The 18,555-nt window shown below is 40.6% G+C and overlaps 1 protein-coding gene across 6 annotated transcripts in view; it reads left to right on the top strand.

Annotated features, from left to right (window-relative positions):
• adamtsl3 (ADAMTS-like 3) overlaps positions 1-18,555 on the top strand; it is a 139,656-nt gene that overhangs the window by 4,558 nt on the left and 116,543 nt on the right. For all 6 annotated transcript variants that reach the window (XR_004846184.2, XR_004846185.2, XM_055012681.1 and 3 more), the window contains exon 2: positions 185-299. Coding sequence is in view for 4 of the 6 variants with exons in the window: in XM_055012681.1 (XP_054868656.1) it covers positions 234-299 (66 nt within the window). In the remaining 2 variants the exon portion in view is untranslated. The remainder of the gene's footprint in view (positions 1-184; positions 300-18,555) is intronic.

Below are 18,555 nucleotides of genomic sequence, written 5' to 3'. Positions count from 1 at the left end.
TTCTAAGGACAGGATTTCAAACCAGGCAAATGGGCCCACACCTCAGTTTAGCCATGGAGCCTGATAGTGGCTTAACCTGACCCTGTGAACAAATCGTAACCATCTTTGTTTACCTGATGTGGTGTCAGTAAAGAGTGTGATGCTGCAGATACATTTTGATCTGATGTGACCACTGCCTGTACAGGTTGGGATTCCCCCTGCTGCAGTGACACCCTGTTTGGGTGAAAACCTGGATGAAGATGGAGTCATTTATCCTCTGGAGAACTGTCCCCATCTTCCTCTTGCTCCCCACTGTCCAGGTAATTAAAATGGATGGATGGATGAATGGATGGAGTATAACTGGATAAATGAGTCCAAGCACTACATTTTCGGAACACCTTCCAGAACCCTAGTTGTAGCCCTACAGTGTAAGTTAAACACCTTTGTCATTACTTTGTGCATTTAGTGTAGATTTGCTTTGTTATCACATGGCCCAAAGTCACAGTGGATCATCACATTCACTGCTGAATGAAAATGAAAATGGACCCAATTAGTGAACCTTGTCAGGGTCCATACACTGGACACCCAGCTTCTGACTTTCACTGTGGCTGCTGTTAGCTCTGTCGCTTAATTTGATCTGACCTGTCCAAATCAAATAGTTTGTACAGGTCGAAAAACTGCTGTGCAGAGTGGAGAGGCTGCTCCTTGTATGAGTGTATGAACTCGGGTGAATGTCACCTCATATGAAGCACAGGATTTTCTCTGGCAATTATAGCACCTACCTAATCCCTGACAACTGGCTGCTGTGGACCTGGTGTTCTCTATGGTCAACCTAGCAATGCAATCTTAATTTGGACAACAACTGACTGTTAGTGGGAAAAAAAAACATTTTTAAATTTTCTTTCATTTTGTTACTCATTTACTTATTGGCCTTGAGCCCTTTATGGAAGAAGAAATATTTGGTTAATTTTTTTTCTAAGGGCTTGGACTTAATACCTTGCAGTGATTAGTATTAATTGCTTGCTATTTTTGTCAACTGGGAATTTAAGTTTGAAGGTTTGGACAAGGTGTTCACTCCTCATAGAATGTAAAAAATTCATGTTTACCATTTTTATTCAGTTATCAATTGAAAGAATTAATGGAATAAAAGCAATATGTGTTGATTTACATACAAAGGTGGCAAACAGCTGAATAACGGCAGAAATGTGTATCTACGTATAATCATAAATCAAACAAACCCCTTCAAGCACAGCTAGCTGTAGTTACAGTCTTACAGAAATACAAAATAAAGAACAGTTAAGATTAACACATGAAGTAAAAAGATAAGAGACTTACTTGCAAAATTAGTGATTAATTCAAAAGTAACATTCAGACACGAATTAGCTGAACTGAAGTGTTCTGTGAGCTTCATCATAGATGTATGTTTTGTGTTTCTTGTAAATTTACCTTTGTCTAAATGCCTGAAATGCCTCCATGTGTAAAGGCAGTCTTCCAGCAGACAACATATTTCACTGTTCTGACGGACAGTACACTGAAACTGACAGTGTAATGTTAGTTGTCCTATGCTGATTCTTGCTGGTAAACCACTTTGACTTGCGGTGTGCTGCCTTAGACATCTGAGCAATGAAGCAAGGAGCAAATGTATTGACACTTCTTCAGTTAGGCAGAGCAAACTTATGGCTTAGCGTTTTTGTCATCACAAAATAGACCGACAGGTAGGCACATGGATGGATGGATGGATGGATGGATGGATGGATGGATAGATTGATTGATTGATTGATTGATTGATTGATTGATTGATTGATTGATTGATTGATTGATTGATTGATAGGAAACCAAAATCTAAATTGCTCATCCATTTCAAATCATAACCAGGTGTGTCTTCTGTTGTCAGCACATGGCAAAAATGTCTCCACAGGGTGGAGAAGTTCAGTCAGGTAGGAGGGAGCCAGGTTATGGAGAGTTTCATAGGTGATGAGAATGATTTACAAGTGGATTTGCTGGGTGGGTGAGCAGGCAGGCCATAGAATTGAAGTATATCACCTTTACCTGCAGGCACTGTTTAATAGAGGATCAAATGCTGCTTGTTCAACTATGTTATAGAACTCAACAATTCACATGTGACTGTACAGTGCTTTCACAACAGAAATGAACAAATGAGCGATGATGATAAGAACCTGGTTGTAATACACTACAGTTATCCTCAAACTTAAAATGTGATTTCTGTAATTGAGGATAGAACCTATAGGATTTGGAACTATACACACTGCTATATTTGCTGTTGTCAACATTCATAATCATTTCTTGTCTCAAATTCATGATAACATGCCAGAAAAAGATGACAATTCTATATTTAGAGGCTGAATAATAAGCACAGAGTACACTCAGAAACCCTTCACAGTTACTGGTATACTAAGAATAGCTAATTAGCTAAGGCTAATGAGAACAAAACTGTCTGTGACCCAAGTCTATTGAGATGGCTCTTATCAATGGAGTTCATCAGGGTTTGGTTCATGGCTCTGCATGAGCAGGGCCTCTTGAACAATTATGAATAAGTTTCATGAGCCCAGAATGTTTTTTCTATATTGTTATTGGGGATTTTTCATTCCCCGTTAGTGTGAAAAAAATCAGGCATTAAAGCCTGACTGGCAATAGCACCAAAGCTAGGAACAGGCTTTCAGTGTCAATCATCCCACCCCCTATTCCTCCACACTCTCAGAGACGGCTCTGTTTAAAGGAAATCCAAACCCAGACATGGAATAATTCAGATACCCATCTAAAGTAGTATAATTTTGACCATGTGGTCTGCTGAGTAGGCTCAAGGCACTGCTGTTATCAGTGACGTCATTATTTATTCACAGCTTGGTTCATGTTTATTATTCAGTAGTGGATTCATTATCATGGGATGTGGTTATCTTTTTACGTCTTTCTGGTGAATTGGAGCTGTGGGGTTTATTATTATTTGAACCCAGCTCACCACCTCCTTCCTTCCCCTTTTCCCCCTTCTTTCCTGGCCAGGAGATAGAGTTTAAATCACGAGGCATGAATGTGTTTAAGTAAAAGTGACTCAGGGCCATTGCAGTGTTCTTTCTTTCTTTCTTTCTTTCTTTCTTTCTTTCTTTCTTTCTTTCTTTCTTTCTTTCTTTCCAATGGTGTCCTTACCTTTTCCGTACAGTAATATTATAGGCTATCAATCAATACTATACCTGAGTAAATGATTGAAAAAGCTAATTTAATTTGTGATATGTTTGTAGTGTATCATCTTTATCTGCAGGCACTTCAACCGGTATCAGATAGCTTGCTCAGATTTGCTTGCTCAAATATGAACATGTTCAAGTATGTTGAAAAAGTCAACAATTGCCTTGGAAATAACTTTTTATGTGAAAACATGAAGGCAATTTTTTTGCATATGTATGTTTTACATGAACAGTTTGTTCAAATGTATATGGTCAATACAAATCCTTATCTGATTAGGACTGACAGATATCAATATGGTTACTGACACATTTCAAACAATGACAAATCACACACACCTGACATAAGTCTTTATAAACCTCATATGGCAGTATGGCAGGCAATATGTTGAAAAGTACCATGATTCAAAATACATTTCTCCACTGTCCGAAGGTTGGTCATTCTGTTTATTTGCTCAAATCGCTGGTTGTATTCAACAATTGTACCCAGTGCCAAAAAACAGTGAGCTTTGATAATCCAGACTTGAGTATTTAAAGGGCTTGCAGAACTGCACACACATTTGCCCTGTAAATCTTGTGAGATTAGCTAACCCCGAACAGTGGGGTGGCCCGGCGATACAGCGGTTAGCACTCTCACCTCACGACTCAAAGGTTCTGGCTTTGAACCTCAGCCTGGGGTCTTTCTGGGTAGAGCTTGCATGGTTTCCCTGTACCTGTGTGGATTCTAACCGGGCTCTCCAGTTTCCTCCCACAGTCCAAAAACATGCTGAGGTTAATTGGTGATTCTAAAGTGCCTGTAGGCATGAATGTGAGTGTAATTGTTTGTTGCCCTGTGATAGACTGGTAACCTGTCCAGGTGAACCCTGCCTTCACCTTGTGTCAGCTGAGAGAGACTCCAGTAACTCCACTACCCTGCAGAGGATGAAGCATGTGTAGAAATGGATAGTAAAACGCATGCGGTGATCATTAAGGACAGTGTGACATAGGTAAGCCCATGAGCAGCATTTTGACCACACCAATAATTAAGATGTCTTCTTGCTGCATTTGTCTTTCACTGATTTTGAGTCTTTTGGCATTTTAGATCTGCACTTCTTTGTTAAACCTTCTCTGTACTTCCTTGTGGATGTGCAGTCATGTACTTTTCAAATCCACAAGTCCACTGGGAGGTCCTTGTTCCATACATGTGCAGTATTTATGTATTTAGCACAACCACACACACAACTGCCAAGCATAGGCACTGTTGCCTTTGTAGCATAGCTGCTGTGCCAGCACACATTTTGGGCTGCATGTGGAAGGGTCCCCTGGGACTCATGAGCCTTGGGAGATGATGATATTTATGTCATATAAACCTTAGTGGACCCCTGTGTACGAATCGTATTCAGCCCTTTTTTTTGTTTGTTTGTTTTTGTTGTTGTTAGGTTTTCCATTAAGTCAAAGATCTAGTACAGGCTTTATCAGAGTGACCTATGGTTGAAGAGTAGAAAGATCACTGTATGTCTGTACACACCACACAGACTATAGTAAGCCAGGTCATCATGACGTCCTCACCCCTTACAGTTTACAGTTACTGCATACATGCTTCAGATGAGTGTGTGTGTGTGTGTGTGTGTACATAGATAGAGAGGTGGCTTTAAAAACTCATTCATAAACCCAGACAGTGTCCCCGATCCACTCCAAATCATCGACTCTCTTTCTTCTCTCGTCTGGAGGTCTACCAGTCAGCTAGTCTAAATATCTCTTCTCCTTCATCCTGACATTTTTCTTCTACTGCTTAGTCTGAAGACTTTTTAAAATCCTCAGCTGCTGACCTCTTTCTAGTTATCCTGAGCTGTTGTTGTCTGTGAAGAGCCGTAACAGCTCTGTAGACCTCCTTCAGAGCAACCTAATCTCCTCATACTTCTCTATAACTACATGGAATTGGTTGACACAGCATTAACCCTTGTCCTCATGGGACCACACATCCTCTTTTAGCATGCTGCTGCTGGACAAGCTCTCATAGCATCTCTCCATCAGTACTGTGACAGTGACAGGAAGAAATATACAGTGATGTGCAAAATAAGTGCATCCCATGGAAGCTGTCTTTTTCCAACATATTGGAGTATATGACATGAAGAATAAACATTAGGCAGGTTGGTGAGCCCAGTAACCACAGATCAGAAACATGCAGTTCTAGAACCAGAAACACCTGCAAACAGTGACAGAAAGAGAGAGAACAAAGAGGACAAAATACAGGCATACAATGAGAGAAGACGCAAAATGAATTCTATACACGAGAGGAATATAAATAAATGGAGAGTGAAACAGATGAGAGTGGGGGTGTGCTGTGCATCATGGAAGGTCCTAGTCTGGGCCTATAGTAGCATAACTAAGGTATGTTCACCATCACCTGAGCCAAATTCAACTATAAGCTTATCAAGATGGAAATTCTCAAGTGTAATCTTAAAGAGAGAGAGTAAAGAGGGTTCCTTCCTCCTAAACCCAAACTGGAAGCTGACTCCTCATTTTTAATTTCAAAGTCTGACCTCAGAGTTCAAGAGGAGCAATGCAGATTTCGTCCTGGTTGTGGAACCATGGGCCACCTTTGTCACCTTGCAGAATTGCTAAGGTGGTCATGGGAGTTTGGATATCCACTACACATGTTTTATGGACTTGAAGAATACCAACAAATGTGATGGGTCCCCCAGAGGACACTGGGGTGGAGTAAAGGGCACCGGGACCATTGTTATGAACCATCTGGTCCTTGTACAACCTAAGAGCTGTGTTTGGATTCTCAGAGTCAAGCACATTTCACACTGATATGGTCTCAAGGCAGAGCCAGGGTGAGGAGAGTGCCTGTAATCTCAGAGTTGTGTTGCTGCGTTTTGCAAATGGCATGGTTCTGCTGGTTTTATCAGACCGTGACCTCCAGCATGCAGGTTTGTAGCGGAATGTGAAGTGGTTTTTGGCATATGTTTCACTTGCACTGATGGCTTTCAGCTGTATTTTTTGAGAAATCACTCCAACACTATGTTAGTGCTGGAGAATGGTTTTGCTGCAACCATTATCATCCTACTATAGGGGAAAAACACTTGAATTTGTTTGTATTGTGTTGTTGCAGCTAAAAAAAACTATCTGCATTGAATGTAGAACCTGCAACACCTCAGGATGTTACAGTAGAACTCTGTATTGACATTCTAATCCTGAGGGACAAATTCACTATTCACACCCATGTAGATGCCGAAATAAAACAGTAAGCACGCCCTTGGGTGTGCTGATTACCTGATGCAACATCTTGAGACTTTGGCAAAGATGGCGCCCCTCGAGGCAGATGCCATCATGTGACCCTTCCACAACTGCTGCTAGTTTTGTTTAAATTAATGATGTTATTTATTAGAAAAGAACACCAGACAGGCACAATGGTGTGGTGTAGTAGAGAGGCACTGGAAATCGTTCACCAAGAACTTGTCATTAATGTTTTTGAACTCAACTTTCTGCTATTTTGGGCACCGACTGGCAAGGCCTGACAACAGTGGCCTCAGATAAGGAGTGCAGCTGAGGAACAAAGTGGGAAAACCACAAGCATGGTGAAAGAGGTGGGCTACATGCTAGGCTAAAGGCTAGGGCTAGTAAAACCACCACCTCCTCGACAACAAGTTGCATGAGCTGAGAACCAGGATCAGAACCCAGCATAAAGCAAGAGACTACTGTTCTCATGTATTAGCATGATATGATAAATAAAGGGTTTCCCTGGAAAAATACTTTAGATAATAATGTTAACATAAAAGGAGTGTAATGATATTTTTTTAGTCTGTTGAACACTGTATTGTGTTGTTGAGTTTTGCCAATATTTTCAACTGTCATGCAACTTGGTTTCATATGTATCACAGAGAAGTACTGATGTGTTAAGTGTGAAATTCTGATCAAGAGCAGTGGAAGACTATGGAATCCCTCAGTCATGGTGTCTACATGGCTTGAGAGCAGTTGCACAAGTTGTTGCTTTCAGTGGTCTGATTGCTGTGACTGTTACTCCCACAGAAGCATAAAGCCGCTTTAGACTGCGATGTGTTCAGTTGAACCACTCAGCATTCTCATGATGTGCAGCATCAGCCTGACAATATGTTCCGGAAGGTTTTGGTTATAGCTTGAAATGGATCACAATGAGGCAAAGAGACCCCACTTGCCCTTGATTAGTCTAACACCTCTCCAGCATCTGCTCTCCCCAGTGTTCTATGTATAGTTCTCTCTAGAGTTCCCATATCTTCAAAGCATTTCTTAATTACCTGCAGATGCAAGCTGTGTTAAATTTCACTCTAAGTGCAATAGTATAAACATACTCTCTCTCTCTCTCTCTCTCTCCTCTCTCTCTCCTCTCTCTCTCTCTCTCCCTCTCTCTCTCTCTCTCTCTCTCTCTCTGTCTCTCTCTCTCTCTCTCTCTCTCTCTGTCTCTCTCTCTCTCTCTCTCTCTCTCTCTCTCTCTCTCTCTCTCTCTCTCTCTCTCTCTCTCTCTCTGTCTCTCTCTCTCTCTCTCTCTGTCTCTCTCTCTCTCTCTCTCTCCCTCTCTCTCTCTCTCTCTGTCTCTCTCTGTCTCTCTCTCTCTCTCTCTCTCTCTCTCTCTCTCTCTCTCCTCTCTCTCTCTCTCTCTCTCTGTCTCTCTCTCTCTCTCTCTGTCTCTCTCTCTCTCTCTCTCTCTCTCTCTCTCTCTCTCTCTCTCTCTCTCTCTCTCTCTCTCTCTCTCTCTCTCTCTCTCTCTCTCTCTCTCTCTCTCTCTCTCTGTCTCTCTCTCTCTCTCTCTCTGTCTCTCTCTCTCTCTGTCTCTCTCTCTCTCTCTCTCTCTCTCTGTCTCTCTCTCTCTCTGTCTCTCTCTCTCTCTCTCTCTCTCTCTCTCTCTCTCTCTCTCTCTCTCTCTGTCTCTCTCTCTCTCTCTCTCTCTCTCTCTCTCTCTCTCTCTGTCTCTCTCTCTCTCTGTCTCTCTCTCTCTCTCTCTCTCTCTCTGTCTCTCTCTCTCTCTGTCTCTCTCTCTCTCTCTCCCTCTCTCTCTCTCTCTCTCTCTCTCTCTCTCTCTCTCTGTCTCTCTCTCTCTCTGTCTCTCTCTCTCTCTCTCTCTCTCTCTCTCTCTCTCTCTCTCTCTCTCTCTCTCTCTCTCTCTCTCTCTCTCTCTCTCTGTCTCTCTCTCTCTCTCTCTCTCTCTCTCTCTCTCTCTCTCTCTCTCTCTCTCTCTCTCTCTCTCTCTCTCTCTCTCTCTCTCTCTCTCTCTCTCTCTCTCTCTCTCTCTCTCTCTCTCTCTCTGTCCTCTCTGTGATGTGGGATCTATGGGATCATGGGATCATGGGATCTATGCAACTGCATGTCAGCAAGACAGCATTTGCACTGCATAGTTTGTGTAGACAGTTCTCCTACATAAAACAAAAATATTAAGTCATTTTTAGAGGAATAAACACCTGGTTTCCTTCCCATTAATGTGTCCGCTGTGGCTGTATGGGTCAGTGCTAACGCTACACTCCACAGATCCATTGCAGAGACTCGGGAATATGAGTCACAATAACACCAAATACAGGGTGAATAGCTCCCTGCATCGTTCCAAAAGTCAACACAGAAATAGTCTGCGTGTAATGTCCATTTTTTCCATTTGCATGATGCGTTTCCATCAGTGGCCTGTTCAGCACATGCTAGTTTGTTTACATGTGTGAATCTGACTTAATGAAAACTCAGGAGCTAAGTGCAACAACAGGTTACCCTTTGAATCATTATGAAGATGACTCCATGCCAGTTACATTTCAGTATGATAGTGGACCATATTTTTTTGGAACAGAGTGCACAGATAAGGAGCTATATCAAATGAAAAGATAAAGAGACAACAGGACGTCCTGATAGATATAGATAAATATGGTGCTGTTCCTGAACTCAGTCTTTTGGCTTTGTGTGTATAGGTGAGGTTCTTGTGATCTGTCTAAACTACAAATGGTTGTTCTGCCCCTTCCAGCCAGTGTCTCCGTTCCTCCAGGGCCAACTTAACAGCCAACTGTTCTCAATATCCTGCCATAGTTTATTTCATAGATTCTGTGGGAGAAGAAGGTGCAGGGATGCAATTTATTGTCAGAAGGAGAACATAGTGATCAAACGGCTCCAACTCCTGTGGGACCGAAGCGTCCACCTCCACAGTGAAGTGGAGAGTAGAGTCTGGCACGGTAAGGATGAGAGCAGAAAATAGTGGTTCTTCAACTCCAGAAAGGCAGATTTGGGCTTCTGGGAACCACTGGTAGGGGACAGGGGAAAGTACAGGCTGTCAAGGGTGACAAAATTTTACTATAATTTCTGATGAAGCTTATGGGATTTCATCTAATGTCATCTTGCAATAATTACATAAATACATTAGATGTAGAAAATTATATTATGTTAACCAAAGCACCAGCATGTTGTCTCTTAAACGCAGCTGTTTTGTAAGGTGTAATAATGCTGTTGAGGCTGTATATTGTTTCCTTCAGTTAGTTGCTGAGTTTCTGTCATCTTCTGACTCTTGTCTTTTTTACAGGACTTCATTAAGATGCTGCCTTAGCCAAGCCGTTTGGGTTCTTTTGGACACTGTAAATGAAGTCAACCTGTAGGGTTCTTTCTGCTGTTGGAACAGCTGCTCCTTCTTATCGTATAACTAAAAACCCAGTGCGTGTAGCGTGGACTTACCATTCATGGCTGTATCACTCCAGAGTTTGGATTGTGAACTAGGATCATCACCCATCAACAAAAGTCCATTCATGGACATAAATGGCCCTGATTAGAACAGCTTTTTCACTCTTCATTACTTCAGCGCAGACAGACAGAAAGCTGCTCACAGATGCAGACACACACTAGTTTGAGTGAAGCAGCAGGCCCTAGAATGATCAAATATTCTTGTTACATTGCCAGATTTTTTTCTTGTATTAAGAGGAATGTAGCCCTGGAAGAACTGACAGTTGTGGTTGAAAATAATAGCAGGTTGTTAAAATAAAAAAAAAAAGTAGAATTTTCTGTTAATTTTGTATGTAGAAAATATCATTGAAACAAGTCCATGAAATAGCTATAAAACGGCTGTCCAAACAGAAGTGGACCTGCATACTGAAATGGTGAACTGGGTTCAAGGTGAAAATAGTGCCTGTATATTTAGACATGACAAGATGAAAGCCTTTTGTCACACTCTTTCAACCTCTATAATAAGCAAAGATTATCTTACAGCAGTCAGCCTTGGATGCTGACTTAGATAAAGAACAAATGTCATGTGTTGATGGAGTAAAAAGAAAATCCATCAGGTTCCTATACAGAAAAGAAATGCAGAAACTTTTGAAACATTCTTCAGGGGTGTAGCAAAAACTATAGACATGATGAGTCAGTTTTTTTTACTTCCATGAGACTGGGTGTAAGAATAGTCCAATCAGATGTCAGTCACATCGAATTGTAGTATATTGTTTGTACTGTAATGCACTTACTCTGAAGAATAAAACAAGGTTATGATGCCTGGTATTAATGAGCCCTGCTAATCTGACATCAACACGTGTTCTGTTTCATTTGCATGGCTGCAAGAGAAGCTTTTCAGAACATAAAGGGCAGCTGTGGATGACAAATCCCAAAATTAAAGCATTACATCTCTTTTTTTCTGAATTTTTCTCCCTTTGCCTATGTTCCATGCACAGAATTTGGCACTAAAATACCTCACACACAAGCAAAGTAAATTTCAAGTTTTTGAAATATCAGCACTCTTCTGTTTTCCATCCTGTAAAGGAACCTGGTGGCTTTTCTCTTTCCATCAACCCATAATAGTCACACGAATTGATTTGCCCCTTAAAATCAATCATAGCAAGGAGGGAGGCAGGTCACAAATTTTTGATCTGGTGACACAGAATCCCCCAAAAAGGAGGGGAATTTTTAACGAGTGGTAATCAGCTAAAATGAATGCAGTGTCAGGATAGAAAACAGTAATGGTAGTTCAGTCTGATTGTGGGTGAACTGCAGTACAGCAATGCACTGCTTCACATTGGAAAGTACCGACAATATTCAAACAGGGGAACAAGAGGAATGGAATGTGTGTTCTAAACATAAATTAACCTGATTTAAAATGTGTATGTCTTTCATTATTTGCTGAGCGTCCTGGTGATCTTAAAAATGTTTCAGAATTCTTGTTTTAGTATTTGTGGTCAGCACTGAAGCTGAACAAATCAGTCTTCCAACCTTCTTTATGTGAATGAATCTGAGCTTTTTTTTGACCTGCAGCACAGGAGTTTCTAGTTACTAGCTTTTACAAATAATCCATCCCACACCATGCAACAGCTGCCTCCTCCAGTACGGTGTGTTGTCCTCCTTGTATTATTATTCCGACACTGGCTCATCTAAAGTAAGCCAGAGATCCAGTGTGAATCAGCCTCTGCAGGGTGCTGACAGTGTGAAAACTTTCCTTCCATTGGTGTGTAAACTCAGTTAGAGGAACTGCTCGATACCGTGCTTCATGGCTTGGACTCAGTAACTCATAGCACAGGACAACCAGACTCTCTTGCAGTCTGTGTGCGTGCACATGTGCGCATGTTTGTGCTATAGACAGACTTTTAAATTAATTCTTTGATGTCCGTTACTTTGTTTTCACCGGTCTGTCTCTACTGTATAACTGCAAACAATACTTGCATGCTTGGACATTCAAAAGCCTGTGTAATTTCTGGAAAAAACTTTTGAAGTGGACTTGAAGATATTGCATCTGCGCTTGTGTCAGATGAAGAGGTTTTAGTTTGTCCTGATAAGCTCTGTTCAGGCCAGGTCCACATGATTGGGTGTGTGCATGAGTAATAATGAGCTTGTATGTATGTGAGAGACAAAAGGATTGTCATTTTTTAACAGCTGCTGAGCGCATATCTGAAGCCTGAAAAGGAACTTAAAAATGACTACAAAATGCTCCTATGGGACAGTGATCTAAAACTTGAAATGTTTTTAGGCTTCAGGTTTACTGTCTTTGGAGTTGCACCCATAATGATTTTGCACTGTGTATTGAACAGTGAGCACTGTCAAAATTCCTCTGAGCCCACTGGAGTAGTATAGATAAGTACTAAGACTACCGCCACTGCTACACTATATAACAATGTTTAGGTCCAGTTTAACAGTCTTCCACTTCTGTTTGGCATGCATATAGTTTATACTGTGTGTTAATGTGCAAACAGCTGCTGTCTTTGTTTCCTCCTGGACACTCTTGTATCTGTTTTGGTAAAATGGTGTTTAAGTATGTCAGTAAAGGATATGTGAATGAGAGGGAGTGAAGAGGTTAGTGTGTGATGAAAGTGTGCCAGTCCTCAGACACTCCTCTGGGAAACACATACCAGTGGCACTTCTGCTGTGTCTGTCTCTAAGTGGGTTTAAAAGCCTGCAGGAGACACCACTCCCACCAATCTTAATGGTGGATTGTTGCTCTCGTACAATACAAGTGGCCTGAGCAGACACACTCACGTTTCCCTGGGCCTCTCTGGGGAGCCCTCTAAATGCCAGATACCAGTTATTTCTATTCAGACTTAGTGAGCTGCATGCTCTTAGTCCCTGTTAGCCGATAAGCAGTCTTTCCCTCCGTGCCTTTGGCTCATGCTGATCATCTACAAATCCATTCTGAGACATCCATGCTTGCTGACTTTTGTGCATAAATCACAGTAAAATTAACAGAAAATTTCAAAGTGGAGCTATTAAGGATTAGCAGAATATTTGATCATAATGGAACGCAGCTGGGATTTTAATAGGATCAGGAAGGTTGCCTGGTCTGTTTGGGGAGGTGCTTTCACTGCATCTGTTTGGAAAACACCAAGTCCAGGTTTAGATATGATACGCTAAAATAACTGTATTCGTCCCTAAGGAACAAAGTGACATTACATAAGAAATGCAGCACCTTAAAATTAGAACCCAATAAGATATTAGTACAATACAGTACTAAAACAAAATAAGTGAGCTAAAATAAGGTTAGAATAGAACAGTAAACAGTTATGCTGGCAGTTATACTGAGGTAATAAGTAATATCACACATGATCACCTGACAAATGAGATGAGAAGGGGAGGAGGAAGTGGAGGGGAAGAGAGGTGTTGTCCATAATTCTGAAGGTCATGTTAACCAGGGAAGCCAGAGGCAGACAATAATATGGACAAAGTAGACCAGAGACTCAATGAATAAGGTGTTTATTTACAATATATGAAATAATGAGATGAACTACTATATATAGGGATAAATGACAGGTAAACCAAACAAACCAGGGAATGGGCTAGGTGCCTGCACAGGCAAGCAAATCAAACTAAAGACTAAGAGAACTATCGAAACACACAGGGTTGGGGAGTAACGGATTACATGTAACGGCATTACGTAATCAGAATACAAAAAAAGGTAACTGTAATCTGTTACAGTGCACAAAAAAATATGTAGTCCCGTTACTGGTAAATTTGATAAAAACAGGGATTACTGAGTGGGATTACATTTCAATACCAAACGGGGTATCCTGCAGTGCAGCTGACCTATGGGCCGTGCATCATACAGTCTATGCCGTGCACACGCATTGTGACACTTTACAGCACTTTATGGCACAACACCACAACAAACCAACACGTGAAAGGAACCCCGCGTTGTCATGGATACCACTGACCGCTGCTCATAGTTATGACAGGAGAAAAACGCCTTCGCTGGCTGGAAGCTCCGGCATCATTTTGTATTTAAATTAGAAAAGGCATGATTTCCAGCAGTGAAAGTGCTGTCAACATCCAGGGTCTCAATGTCCAACTTAAAGAAGCATCTGCAGGTACGAAGACACACTGCTAACTTTGACTAAAGTACACGTAGACCCAGCAACTTATAATAGTTTTGAATTTTTCATTAGTTTTTATTTCGTTTTGACTTCACGTCTCCAATTTCCGTTTAGTTTTAGTTTTTTATCCATGCTTGCTAGTTTTGTTTCATTTTCATTTTTTACATATTGCTTAGTTTCAGTTTAGTTTTTATTAGTTTTAGTATTAGTTTAATTTTTTTTGTAAAATGGACTATTCTTCAGGGGTGACATTAAAAAAAAAAACATAGAAAAAGTACTGGGTAATGAAAACTCAAGAACATATACTATTTAAGAAAATGTGTTGACTTGAATACACCAACACCAACAGTACCTAAAATTTAGATATGGGTACACATATCTACACACATGGACAAAATTGTTGGTACCCCTCGGTTAACGGAAGAAAACCCCACAATGGTCACAGAAATAAATTGAATCTGACAAAAGTAATAAGAAATTAAAATTCTATGAAAATTAACCAATGAAAATCAAAAGGTTGTGCAACAAAATATTAAGCTAAGGGTACCATCATTTTTGTCCAGGCCTGTTTCATGAGTTTATTTTTTAAAATTATTCTGTTGAACCACAGTTCAAAAGCAATGTCTGATTTTCATTGGTTAATTTTCATAGAATTTTTATTTATTTTTACTTTTGTCAGATTCAAATTATTTCTGTGACCATTGTGGGTTTTTCTTTCATTAAACGAGGGGTACCAACAATTTTGTCCACGTGTGTAAACTATCTACACAGGTTGCAGACTTGAACAACAATACAACAACACAAAAATTAAATACAACATTTTGGACCACTAAAGTGCACGTTCACTGGAAGCTTATGCGCTTTGTTTTTCTGTGGTAACTTCCATAGCCTTGTGTCCAACATAAACAAAGGAGTCCCTGCGTTGTGAAAGAGTGAACCGATCTTTGTGTACATGTCGGTGGGGAAGAAACAGAGAGACAAGTGTAATTCAGTCAAGCAACAACTTCTTGTTGATCTTGAGGAAAACACGTTTCTCCAGAGATGTAGTTGTTCTGTTTCTTAGACCAGATGACAGCAATCCACACACAGAGAAGATGCGCTCCACAAAGGCTTGTGATGCAGGAGCACTAACGAGATCCAACGCCACAGTGACAAGTTTTGGATAGACGGCCTCTCTGGATCTCCAGAACTCCAATGGTGTCTCATTAAACACACCCTGTTTGACGTCATTGAGATACTTCTTCATTTCAGTTAACACACTAACAGTCAGTTTAGGCTGATTTGTAGGTGACATGTTGCTCTCCATACGGGAAGCAAGGAAACGGTATTTAAGAAGAACAGTGGGAGATGCTCCTGGTACAGTCTGAGTGGCCTCTGCAGTGGCAACATGATGCTGAGCAGAAGTAGCTGGGTTATACTGGGCTGCCAGGTTCTGCACAAAGGACTGTGCAGCCCTCTTCAGTGGTGCAGCATCTGATGTTTGAAGAACCAGTGAAACCCCTGGATCCATTAAGCAGGCTCCTGCTGGTGTAGCATCAAACTGTGTGGAGTCAGGGCTCAGAATGTTAGCAAAATATTCTTGCAAAGACTTCAGCAGCACTTGGGCTAACTGATTCCTCAGATTCGTCTGCAGATGTGCCTCAAGGTTGAGCAGGCATGGCACTACTTGTGAGAGAGACCGACTGTCACTCTGAAGCTGGTCTGTGTGAATGGCAAATGGCTCAGACAGCTTGATAAGGTTCTCCAGCTTAGTCCAATCACTTGTGAGAAGTGTGTCCATGCCCAACTCCTCAAGTAGTTGGTTTAGTTCAGCTCTGATATCTAGCAGTCTTTTAAGCATATCTTAGGTGCTGTTCCAGCATGCGCTACAGTCCCGGACCAGCGTTTTGCCACATCTTTTGATCAATTCTTCATTTGCCACTGATGATTTCCTTGTAGCGTGTACCAGTTGCAGTACCAGTGCTGTATAACCACAAGTGGAAATCATGTTGGGACTGTTTTGATGCTGACAGATGTCGTGTCAAAAAGTGAGCCCGTCTCAGTTGGTTTAGAGGAGGGAAACAAATCATGTTTTAGCGGTAATAGCAAGAAGTCTACCAGTGGACCGGTTAGAATCAGGCTGACTGCTTCTGTGTGCAACAGGACTAGGTGTTGATCCTGTGTGTCACACCTGTAGTTAAAGTTAGCTCCTGTGCATTTCATCTGAGGCTATGCAGACACCAGGGCAGGGAAATTAGTTGGAGGAAACTTTAGAGCATGTTAATACCTGGCACACTTCTAAGGTGGTCATTTTATTATTATTTTTCTACATCTAATAACAATTAGAATTTTTACAATTATTATGTAGTGTAGGTACTTTGAGGAAACTCTGAATCATGTGAAAACTTAACACACATCTCTTTCAGGTTGTGATTTTTTACCTGTCGTTATTCTAATAGAATAATAAAATTCATAATACTGTTAATATTGATTATTATTATTATTATTATTATTATTATTATTATTATTATTATTATTATTATTATTAGTAGTAGTAGTAGTAGTAGTAGTAGTAGTAGTATTATTATTATTACAGTTATTGTTTTATAAGCTGTCATCTAATTTATAAATACAGCTGAATAGTTCTTAAATAATAAGTTAATTGATTGTTAATTTTGGATTGTGTATTTTCCAGAGGAAACACTTGGATAATTTGGAAGCTTTATTTATCTTAATTTGTTTTGTGATTTTGATTGTCTTTTTCCTTTTTTAAAGTCAGTATTAGACACCTGATTTGTTACAAATACTGTGGGTTTTCTTAGAGTTAAAAATGTTCTCATTTATACTAAAAGAGCACTTTGTTTATGCCGTGTAAAGATTTGTAAATACACTGAGCAGATCACATACCTTCTCTCTTGTCTTTATGTGCCTGTTTGCTATTGAAGTAATCCAAAAGTAACTAAAAGTAGTCTTGTACATTACTTTTTTATTTTGGTACTTTGAGTAAGTTACTGATTGCATTTTTTTAACAGGTAACTTGAATTGTACCAGATTGCATTTTTAAAGTAACCCTCCCAACCCTGGAAACACAACACAGAAAACCAAGAACACAAAACTCAAAAATACATGGAGCAAACTCACAGGGTGAAGAATCTATGGGGAAGACATGAGACATAAATTATCAGCGGAGCTAGGAGACTGAGCTAGAGCTAACCAAAACCAAGAACTATAAGCCTAGGAGGGTGAAAAGGAAAAAATGCTTAAGAGAACACGAGGATTGACTGATGGAAACCAGGCTGACAAACATCAGGCAAAAAGTAGTTCAAAACTAGACTGACAGATCAGGACTGGGAAGCTACAGGCAGGAAAACCAGATGGCCAGTACTCTGCCAAGGCTGCTCAGTCGTGTGATTTCCGACGGATCAGTCTGCAGCAGTGGGTTTGTAGTAGACCGGCACAACGGTGTGGTATAGTAGAGAGGCACTGGAAATCGACAGAGTTCACCACAAACGATCACATGATTGCGATCCTACTACAAATCCACCGCTGCGAACTTATCGGGACTTATCCGTCGGAAATTATACGACTGAGAAGCCTTGGTGAAGTACTGCGCTCTCTCAGTGCTTTTCTTCTTTGCAGAAGCTTGTATGCTGTTTTAATGCGTGCATTTGTGTCTCGCCATTCACAATATAGCAGATACTGTTGAAAGCTGTGCATGCATGTTCTTTCTCCTGACAAACTGAAATTGTTACCAAGCAGTTTTGCTGCCTGTTTTTCTTTGTGGCAGTACAACATTTGAAGTGTTAACTTTCATGCTTTGTCAGCAATAAAATATATTAGAATGCTACATTTTGTTTCATTTCTTACCTTCCCATTTTTTTGCAGTAGAATTTATCGAATAATAATTTTAAAATGAAAATAGCATAATTAATTGACTAGAAAATACATTACCTATATCAACAAATGATTTTCTATAGTCACAGAAAATGCTGCTATTTATTATGCATGTTATATTTAGATGTTTAGTAGTCTCTGTGAACTGACGATTTTGAGTAAAGACTACTAACGAAAACTTGTTTTGTTCCCAGTATGCAATTAAGGTTCCATGGTAAGACAACATGAAATGTTTAGTTTCTCCATGTGTAAAAACTTAAACGGTTTAAAGCAATTAGTTTCTGTGCAGTTTTCTAGTAATGTCAACCAATTTGGGCTGTGTGTGCAATTGTCTGTACCAGGGTTTTCAACAGTAGAAGTGTTAATTGGTGGCAGGAGAGCAGCTCCTGCACAAATGTTCTGAATTGTTGCTGATTAGGCAGCAGCTAGTCCAACACAGAAAGACGGGAAGAGAGGGAGAGGAAGAGGAGAGACTGCCAGCAGATCCCGGGTTGGGACAGGGATCCCGACACTGAGAAGTTTTATAGCATCCTCCTCTCTGACACCTCCACCAAAGACTACAGCTCTACTCCCAGGACAGAACCAGCTTTCTTGATGAGGTTGTTGGCTCTCAGCATTGGCTGGATTCACCCTACTGCCCCAGCACACTGCAGTGTAGAAGATGATGCTGGACACCAACGAATGATGAAACATCTGCGGCATGGATCTGCAGACTTTGAAAGATCTCAGTCTGCTGAGGAAAAACAGGT

Source organism: Amphiprion ocellaris, chromosome 1 (genome assembly GCF_022539595.1).
Source record: "Amphiprion ocellaris isolate individual 3 ecotype Okinawa chromosome 1, ASM2253959v1, whole genome shotgun sequence".
NCBI lineage: Eukaryota > Metazoa > Chordata > Actinopteri > Pomacentridae > Amphiprion > Amphiprion ocellaris.
This window is presented reverse-complemented; position numbering and strand designations above follow the sequence as displayed.